Here is a 10243-nt window from a genome sequence, read left to right as displayed (position 1 = left end):
AATAAAAACACCAAAACAACTGTTCGACGAAAAAAAACTATATGATCACCTAATTCGTGCCCTAAAAAGTAAGGAAAGAAATTTTGTTTTAACCACAGATATTTTAGATATTAATATTTACAAATCTTAAATATATCTTTTCATAATATCTCTATGGTTTTGGCGATATTTTATTTTTGTGACTTGCTGTATAAATACGGTTTATTTGGACGAGAGGTTTTAATGTACTAGCAGACCCTGTGTATTTTAGCGTCAAGCTGCCAAATGCATTGTATTATGGTGCACTATATTTCATTTGTATCTCAGAGATTAAACAACACGACCTTGTCTTGCTTGGCTAAGTCTGTGCCTATGCTTTTCCTCGTGTAATTCCTTCAAGAATAGTACATTAGGGTGGGGAAGATGGGACACGTTTTATTTTATTTTCTTGTCTCATTTGGTAGTAAACAAAGAACATTCAAACAAACGCATCGTCATGACCCCCAAAAACGTATCCTCCCGACTCTCATAGACCGTTGTTAATTGTTTAAAACATGATCGGGATGTTTAAACATTATGTACTAAAAGTGTCCCATCTTTCCACATCCTAATAAGTTTAGTGAAAGTGTAGTGGGAAGTTAGCCTATATACATTATGCGTATTAATTTATTTATAAATCAATACGCATATTGTAGGCTGATTTAGGTATTCACTAACTATGGCCGGTGCGAGCAGCCAATTGATATTGTGCCGATCGAAATGGCTACCAGCCGCGAGCACGTTGGCCGCGAGGAGAGCTAGCAACCCGGCTAACATGAAAACGAAGGCGGAAGTAGAAAATATACCCTTATCTTTAATTTTACTTAGTAATATAGTAAAGGCAAAGTTATATCGAAGTTTACCAAAATCAAAGCTACCGCACTTTAAAATGGAAACTGTACTTATTTAATTACTTTGCAAGTCTTGATTATATTTTCTCCATGTGTTTTACATGCTATAGGGTTATGTTTTAACAAACATTATAATGCCAATAACATCGAGTAGCACACACATTATTTTAAAGCGTAAATATATCATCTGTTCTTGCTATTTAAATTTTTGTGGACTATACCAACGTTATCTCAAGTCCGTTGTTATTCATTCCGATGGAATGCGTAAGCTTGCAAAGCGCGTGGGTTGCGACTTGCCACAAGAGATTTGATATCTTAATGACGTTAACGCAGATCAACTTCCTGTCGCCACTGTGGTTCCCGAACCATTGTATTTGGTAACTGTATACGAGTCAGGGATTCCATGCATTTTGATTGAACTGTCAATCAAATAAAATGTGTATTAAACCACAGGCGTTGAGGTTAGTTATGTAGATTGTAGATATATAAGCTCAGCACCTGCGATTTTCTGCACCTGCAGGTAAATATTTTGCTGTATAAAAACACACAACATTAGATTAACGTTCGAAACTTGGTTTACGTGTCCGTTCGGAAAATACAGAAGGTTAAATATAAGTGTAGATATGTGGTGGGTAAGGAAGCATACTTCAGAAAAAAATAATAGTTTGTTCACACATAAGCGCACGCCGCTGTGTCAGGAATGTATACAAAACAATACCAAAAAATATATGTGTTCATGGACCTCTTTGGTACGTCATCCGGTAATGACGTCATAATCGGTGCGAACACAAGATAGGCGCGTCATACATGACTGCGTTCAGATACATTAAATATCCTTGGAATTTGTTTATGTTATGACATCAATACAAACCATGGTGCCACCAATAACAACTTGGTAAACCAAATTTTTCCGTAAGTTAAGATTTCTTTAAAAGTTAATTTGTTTTCGCTGTGCAAGAATTGTTGCTTTGTCACACTTTCCCGTTTCGCCAAATGTGACGGCATTGTACGATCTTATTATTGTAACAGAGGCTTGAATAAACCATCTTCGTATTGTTCTGTGTCGTCCGATTGTTCGAGGTATATTTATATTTTTGTACACCCCATTACTAAGAGAAATCTCAGTCACGCCGTTATGACAGAGAAAGGGCCATGAGATTGAACAGTGAGAAAAAGCGATCAAGATCTCGCCGAATGAGTTGTGCGAAAAACGTTCTGCCCACCACATCGCCAAAACATGGTTACGTCATAAAAATTCTTCAGCTGAAAAACGGAGCTCGCCGATTGGCGGCAACTATTTATTTACGGGACTGAAATAAAACGTACGAGAGGTGAGGAAGTTAGACACTTAAACGACAGCGATAGCCTTGCAGGGTAAATACATAGAACTGGACACTAATAGTTACGATAGTGTTACGTCAGGCATGTGAATCACTGCAGAATATATATGTCAATAAGGTAGTGTTATTCGTTTATCACGTAATGTATGTTTGGTAGAATGAAATATCAAGTCTTGATCCTCTTGTTTAGTGGCGGTAAGTCACCAACATTTTGTTATTATGTTGCATTAAACGTTGTATAAACGAATTGATCACATGTTCAGGCATAGTCGTTAATTTGTCTACCACTTTTCGCTCGCTGTTGACTTTTGCATGAACACGTGAGAAGGTATAAACACAAGTCTGTGGTTAATATTAACGTGGGTTCAACTTATAGGCAATGTTTTAACATTTAAAATTAACATAGGGTAAAAGTAAGTATAGCAATTAATGTATATAATTTATATAGCTTCGAGCTCGCGGATAATTTTAGAATAGGGTATGGATACAGTTACGTTGTTGAATGTACAATATCTGGCCCTATATAATCATTTGTCGTTGATTAATTCAATTAGTCCTGCGTTTTTTGTTTTAGTTTTACGCTCACTCAGTCAACGGTGTGGTCGTCACAGTTGCCATGGTGATGTAGGCAACCTGGCTGCGGGTCGCAGCGTATCAGTGACCAGCACATGTGGTTTGGGGAGGAAAGGGGAAATCTATTGTGACCCAGGTACAGACTCATGTACGGCGCCAATTTGTAGACGCTGTGGTACCGGCGATCATCCGGGCTCACACATGCTCGATTCACCGTTCACCGGATCTCATACCTGGTGGCAATCAGCCAACAACGCCGATGACGTTACGATCCAGTTTGACCTGCAGACGTCTTTTTACTTCACACACTTAATCATGTTGTTTCGGAGTCCACGGCCTGGTGCCATGACTTTGGAAAGGTCGGTCGATTTTGGACAAACTTGGCAGGTTAGTCCTGATGTGTAATATATATATATACTATATATATACATGTGCTAACGGTGTCCTGTCTTCTCAACGTTTTATAAAACCGAAGAATTAACGACCTTTAGTGACTTGAAACTATCGATACGTCATAGTCATCGGGTATTTATAAACATTGTTGTAGTTGAATCACGTGACTTTTAGATTTACCAACGTTTTGCAAGTAATTGCAGCGAAGAGTTTGGTATGGATGACGATGTTGACGTCATCAACGCTGCGTGTACTTCCCGATATTCAAGTCCATGGCCATGCGATGGTGGAGAGGTAACTGTTGCTCTTTATTTGTTTTTTATTTTCGGTATATATATCATGTCCGTAACCTTTAATATACAAAAGGTTGGAGAATACCTTTATTATTTAGTAGGGTAATTCTATGAATTTGTACCCTATCTTTATAACCTCTGGCACCGCGGCAGCGCGCATTCCTCTAAACTAGGGGGCATAGGTTCAAGGCTCGTCGATGCTATCATTGTGGGCGTATCAGTTGCTCCAACCCAGTGGTTACCAGTGGGCTGTCTAATTTGTCAATCACAAATAAAAAACTGAACAAATTCCACAATCACCCACAAAGTTACATTCGTGGTAACTCGTAAGTTGGGACGAGGTGTATGAATACCGGCCATGCTATAACTTTTGCCGTTTTCCGGCAACGTAAAAAGTTACATTCATTCAAACAACACTTTTAAAAAATGTCTTATAACACGAGGTGGTATTTTGCGATTTGCATTTCAGGTGCTGTAATTTGCAAACAGTCGGGTAAGATTAATCGCTCCAACGCATATGTATATATTCTTTAAAAAGTAAATTTATTTTCATGAATGCACGTAAAAGTTTTATTTTTTAAATAGTAAGCGATATGTACTTAAGTGTCCCATTTTTACCTCACATATAATATATCATCCAACAACAATAATTATGATGTCATATTTAAATTCCTCGTAATTCGAAAATAATAGAAAAAGACTGCACAAAACATTTTAATGAGATCAACTCGTGCTTCGCTGTTATCGCGGTTAAAGGTGGGTCGTTACTTACCTCATACCTGTTGTTCTGCCCAATGTATTTAAAGAAAAGCCTATTACTAAATTACAATCGATGTACTCGTAGAAATGGTACAAATAAGCGTCGATTTGTATGGACATAAAGTATAGTAGGGTGGGGGAAGTTGGGACACATTTTAACTCTATTTTCTCGTCCAACTATATGCTTAAGAATCCCATAGACCGTTGGTAACTGTTTAAAACACGATCAGGATATTCGGATATTATGCGCCGAAGGTGTCCCATCTTGTCCCATCCTACTATATATATTTTTATGGTAATAGGACACGTCTAGCGAGTGTAGAGCCGCGTGCATGAAGGCAATCCCCGGATCATAATCGTTGGTAAACTTGTAAACACTTTCACTCAACCAAATTAGGAGTTAGGACATCACGAACGAAATGACAGCCAACTAACGTCGGTCATACCAGTTCTGGTTCACCGCCGAGAGCACGCCGCTGCTGACACAAAACAATGCCCCTTTGTTACAATTCAAAAGATCGAAAACAACGCGCGCGCGACTTGCAAACGAGACAACAAATTCGGACTTTTTCGCGTTAACTGTAATCACAGAGGCGAATTAGTTGTGACGTCAGTTTTGCTAATGTTGGGCCCCTGACGTATTTGCTTTCTTGCAAGATGCCTTATCAAGATTACACAACTGCATGTGAATACAAATTGACGACATCGACCTTAGGGCTAATTCATTCCTTGTATGTTTTGTTTACTAAGCGGAAAATAGTTAAGTTTTGCATATCAGTGTCATTAATTGCTTATATTTCTGGGATGAACTATGAATATTTGAAAATGTTAAACTTTTCGGCATATCTCTGTTTATTCAACTAACTAAACCGTAGACGCTATCAATTAAGTTAATAATAATTCAAATCGCTCTCGATTTTTGAAGACACAGTGAAACATATTCTTACAATACAAATAACTAAAAAACGTATATAAATTGTTCGATTTAATCCCTCAGTTTTTTATTAGTCAGAAGACACGATGTCTAGGCGGTTTGAATAAAAACCAACAAGTTATACTAGGTAGATATTTGTTCCATGTGTGGTGCTCGGCGCGGCAAAAGTTCACGAATTAGCGTAGCACATAACAGCTCTCGCCTCGTTACCTTAGAGGGCTGGACACACCAGGAGACGCTGGTTGCTACTGCAATCGAGGACGTGTATGTCTCTTGGAAATAAAAACGCTAATTGCTCCAATCTAGTGGTTACTTAGTGGCCGATCAAACTGGTAGTCACACAAAAATAAAACAATCAGCCACAAAGTTGCATATAATAATTCACTAAACAGGGAAACGGTGGTACGTTTTATGCCTGTTAAGGCTAATTAGGCGATCATCACTTTATCATAAAAAAATGTTTTTAACAAATTTTTTTAAAGGTAATTCATCGAGTAATGAATCCTGCACATCCAATCGATGATCCTTACAATGATGAAGCAAGACATCTTCTTAAGATAACCAACCTCCGAATAAGGATGTGGAATCCTCAGTTATGTACGGGATGCACCAACATAACTTCTGACTCGCTCGTCATGGAAGACAGAAGCATCCTTCCCGAAGATGTTGGGAGTATCTTTCCCCCATTCTCTGTGTATGATCTGATCATACGTGGGACTTGTTATTGTAGTGGACATGGTGATACTTGTGTTCCTCTACATCAAGATGGAACAAAACCAAAAGATTCTGAGCAAAGTGTGGTAGGGACATGTTGTGAGAAATTATAATGGACTGTAGATAAAAAACAAAACTTTAAAAATTAAGCGTTTTTTTTTTTTTTTTTTTTTTTTTTTCTATTTTATGCATACAATGCAGTTGTTTTAATAGGTAATATTTTACATTATTTTGTTCCTTTTTTTAATTTTTACAAAATAAGCAAGGTCATATGTCAGAAAATAAATAGAAGATAAAACTATAAGAACATCCTGTAGGAAGACCCATGTCCCATGTTGACATATTACAGGTGTTCGGAAAGTGTATGTGTGAGCACAACACAGCTGGTGCCCACTGCGAGCGTTGCATGGAAATTTACAATGATGCTCCATGGATGGCTGGTAACGGAGATACTGGAGCTGCAAACCCTTGCAAACGTAAGATTTGTATGAACTATGAACATGACTTATTGAAATATGGTTTGTTGTACTATAATTTAAATAAGTGGAACTGATTATTCCACCATTTTTCTGACCAGTAACATCAGAACCTATTTAAAAAGTTGATACAATTGTAGAAAAACACTAGTTTGGATAAAGCAATAGCACAACGAATAACACTTAAGTATTACTCTGTGGCACATTGTTTGGTGCGCTCTTATGAGCATATGTGTTTTGGACAAGACACTTAACGGCAATTGCTTTAAACCAGTGGTCATTTATGGATTATCTAAATTTATATATTATAACAAAAAACCACAAAGTTGCATACGCTGTAACTCATCCCCTTGCCTTGCTCCACAGGGTAAGACAAGTTACATTTATATATTTAAGAAATAGTCAATGAAATTTATGTCACAACATATTTTACCAAGCAAGAGATTGATTACCTTTTAATTTTTTTTTGTATTGTGATGTCACAGGATGTAACTGTCACAGTCATTCACAACGATGTCGGTTCGACAGTGAGTTGTGGGAGCGAAGTGGGAATCGAAGTGGTGGAGTGTGCATGGGTTGCCAACATAACACACGTGGACGTTACTGTCATTTATGCAAGCCTGGCTATTTCAGGAGATTAGAAGCAGATTTGTCAGATCAAGATATTTGTAGAGGTGTGTCTTTGCATTGGGGCACTAAAAATGTTTCTCTGTGATTAAATCTGGAACATCTACATCACCTTACATAGAATTTTGTAAACTGAAACCTGTAATTAAAAGCTGTGCAACTTTCAGGAGTTAGTTGCTGTGATTAATCCAAGTTTAAGGCCAAAGTAAGGCCTCAATATTTCAGTTTGTTGTGAACAGATTAATTGGGTAATATTAAATTATAATAAATCTAATATTTTGCCTTCCTGCAATGTTTTATACACTTAAACTTGACATTAAGCTGAGTCATAAGTTTCTTAAAACAACAATCCTTCTTTCATGACATTCATAACGACAGCCATATCAAAACTTCACCACATATTATTAGTGAAAATTAAAAAAACATTTGAAAAGTTTTTTATTGTGTCAGAATGCCTTTGCGACATCACTGGAACATATTTCCACAAACCTAGAACCAGAAGACAGCAAACACTTCCTTGTGATACGATCACAGGTCAATGTAGATGTAAACCTGGTGTAGGTGGAAGAAGATGCGACAGATGTTTGCATGGTTATTGGGGCTTTGGAAGGCATGGATGTAGTGAATGCCTGTGTGAACATTGCGATGTGGTAATTAAGTAACAATGCAATTTGTTATCTTCTCTATCACAGAAAGGATCTGGTGCTACGAAACCACAGACAAAAATTCAACCAATTGTAAAAGAATGTTTTCGTAACAACAGATCCTTACTGTATTTCTTTACACAAGAATCGTTTTTGACTCACCAGATCAGGGTCAGATAATTACATCTGTATCATAGTATTGAATCATATTAATTAAAAACAATAGAGGTGGGAATTACAGTAAATTGTCAGATGTTAAAATATGATGTGGATAAACAAACAATGTATGTATCTGTATAAATCACCACAGCATTTAACTTCTCCACAGAAATCGGGTAGTTGCATTCCAATATTCGAACCTGACCCATCTTCTAACTTTCCTGGTTTTGACAATTTGGATGGTCCTTATTATAGCTTTGATGAAACAGACTTTATGTAAATATTTGATATTATTACTGACTTATTTATTCTCTCACAATAAACCTCTGAATTTTATAATAAGGATGTCCAGTGTCCTATGTTTTGTGACCCCAATTTGTGGGTAATATATTGCATTCCTACCAATCTGGACAACCCGTTAATAACCACTGATTTGCAGTTATTTTGGTTAAGTCTAGTACACATATACCCATAATGATAGAAATCCTTTACAAAGCCCCATGTGACACTCTAAGATAATTATCTGCATTTGTTTTCACAGTCATTATAATCATATGTTTACGATGTTTTAAAATTGATATTTCTTGCATGTTATGCCACAGACCTCATCGTTTTCCAGAGATAAAAGGCATGGCTGCTGGATACAAACCATTACCAATTGTAATGTCACGTGGTCAGGTATTGGGAACAAGGATAAATTATGCGGAGAGAAGCGTTCTTCCTTTGACAGTTGGAGCAACATGGAGAAAACCAGGTACCTTGTTTGTTTTGTCCTGAACACAACAGATATAAATAACAAACCATAATCAATTACCTGCCAATTCTACAGTGTCAAAGAAGAGCTAACAACGTAAATAAAATGTTTTGTAAAACTTTTATATTTGGTGTTTACAGAAACTTGTTCATGTAAAGAGAGAGCATGGAATGACTTGACTTACTTCTGCAATGCAAAATTCGATTATGGTGAGCTTTGGTTGAAATGAACATTAGTCTACAGTTTGATATAAATTAAAAAATGAATGATTTGAATTCTTTCATAAAAATCATGTAGCTTTTATACTGAGATCAATTCTATTATACTAATTATTTGTATTAAACCAATCAAAGATGATCATATATAAGAAAACTGAACCACTAAAAATGCTACCAGTTTCTTAAGTTTCTTTAAAGTGGCGCTAAATCGGTTCACATATTTTCCACTGTAGCTGCCAGAGTTCGAATCCGAGAAGCCATCGACCTTGGTACACATGCCAGACTTTTGGTTTCCGTGCGACGAGTATTTAAACAAGGTTCGGTAAAGTTTCGACGGGGAAAGACTGTTATGTATCCAGAATCATGGACAGTGATGGGATGCACATGCCCTGTGTTACTGCCTGGTAAGAATTTTCATACATTAACAACTGTATTCTATTATTGAATTGTCCTATATGCTTATGCACAAAAAGTACTGCTTTTTATATTGGGTTAGGCAGTGTTTTACCTGCAAGCGCTTTTGAAATACTTCCAAATCCTTACATGTCGTTGTTTAACCTAAAATCATACTTAATATAGTTTAGTAATTGTTAAAAATATAAATAAATTAAAGTTAGATTAACTATTTACGAACTATCTGACCATGCACCTGGAAAACTTCCAAAGGAAATGTAATGTCTACGAGTTTTACATGTTATACAATTCAATATTCCATCAGCTATGACTCTAAACACAATTCAATACTCTGTGCGTACAAATACTTTCTAAAATGCTTTACACTAGCAGTTCTTATGCCTTAACAAACCTATACTTCATTCTGCGATCACAGGTCGAGATTACTTGGTAATTGGCCACGAAGATTCAATTCAACAAAGATTAATGATCAACGTTGAAAGTTTAGTCACAGAATGGCCACAAAAAAGGAAATATTTTGCTCGAAATGTTAAAAAACAGTTTCGCAAAAAGTGTGTGTGACAACGAGAAAAGTTTAAAATCTGAATAATGATTATTTTAAACTTATTTTTCTCAGTTAAACAAGATTTTGTCTTTCCAGTTTCGTATGTGATGTATTTGAGGTGTATGTTACTTTAATTTGAAGTAATGTGTGAGTTTTTTTTTGTGGTATTAAGTGACAAAAGAGTTCAATGTTGTATTATAATGCTGATTTTACTAAAGTATTGCTGCTATTACATTACAATAACTTCGAAACAACCACATATAATAAAATTTGTATTTCAGAACTATAAATTCATTTATTAAATCAATTTTAACCAATGCAGTGTGTCGTGTACTATATAATTACTAGATACAGTTTGGGATCATTGTACAATTTATTTGAGTGTGATTTATTCATAATTGCTGCAAATATTCATTTGTTTTTTAAGTCTTTTGTTTGCATTCATTGAGACTTATCGCAGTGATATAATACACATTGTTAGTTTTGTGAGACATTTGTCAATCAAATAGTGTAAGAAATGTTAGAATGCCAT

The 10243-nt window shown here is 36.1% G+C and overlaps 1 protein-coding gene across 1 annotated transcript; it reads left to right on the top strand.

Moving 5' to 3' along the window:
- Positions 1–2130: 2130 nt before the first annotated feature.
- LOC149735287 (netrin-4-like) lies at positions 2131–10200 on the top strand. Its single transcript, XM_089878201.1, has 12 exons — positions 2131–2404; positions 2784–3169; positions 3350–3469; positions 5644–5961; positions 6225–6351; positions 6837–7025; positions 7429–7628; positions 7951–8057; positions 8384–8535; positions 8676–8744; positions 8987–9157; positions 9583–10200. The coding sequence occupies exons 1-12, from the start codon at positions 2356–2358 to the stop codon at positions 9726–9728; spliced, it is 2034 nt and encodes a 677-aa protein (XP_089734327.1). The 5' UTR covers positions 2131–2355; the 3' UTR covers positions 9729–10200.
- Positions 10201–10243: the final 43 nt, after the last annotated feature.

Source organism: Ciona robusta, chromosome 5 (assembly GCF_009617815.1).
Source record: "Ciona robusta chromosome 5, ASM961781v2".
Classification (NCBI taxonomy): domain Eukaryota; kingdom Metazoa; phylum Chordata; class Ascidiacea; order Phlebobranchia; family Cionidae; genus Ciona; species Ciona robusta.
Note: the sequence above shows the minus strand (reverse complement) of the source record. Positions and strands in the feature narration are given on the sequence as shown.

Excerpts from the sequence above, each read along its gene's own strand:
- LOC149735287 (XM_089878201.1), top strand. The coding sequence starts at position 2,356 with ATGTTTGGTAGAATGAAATATCAAGTCTTGATCCTCTTGTTTAGTGGC. Across the intron at positions 5,962-6,224 it reads AAGATTCTGAGCAAAGTGTG|GTGTTCGGAAAGTGTATGTG; the intron begins GTAGGGACATGT and ends GACATATTACAG. Across the intron at positions 7,629-7,950 it reads TGTGTGAACATTGCGATGTG|AAATCGGGTAGTTGCATTCC; the intron begins GTAATTAAGTAA and ends ACTTCTCCACAG.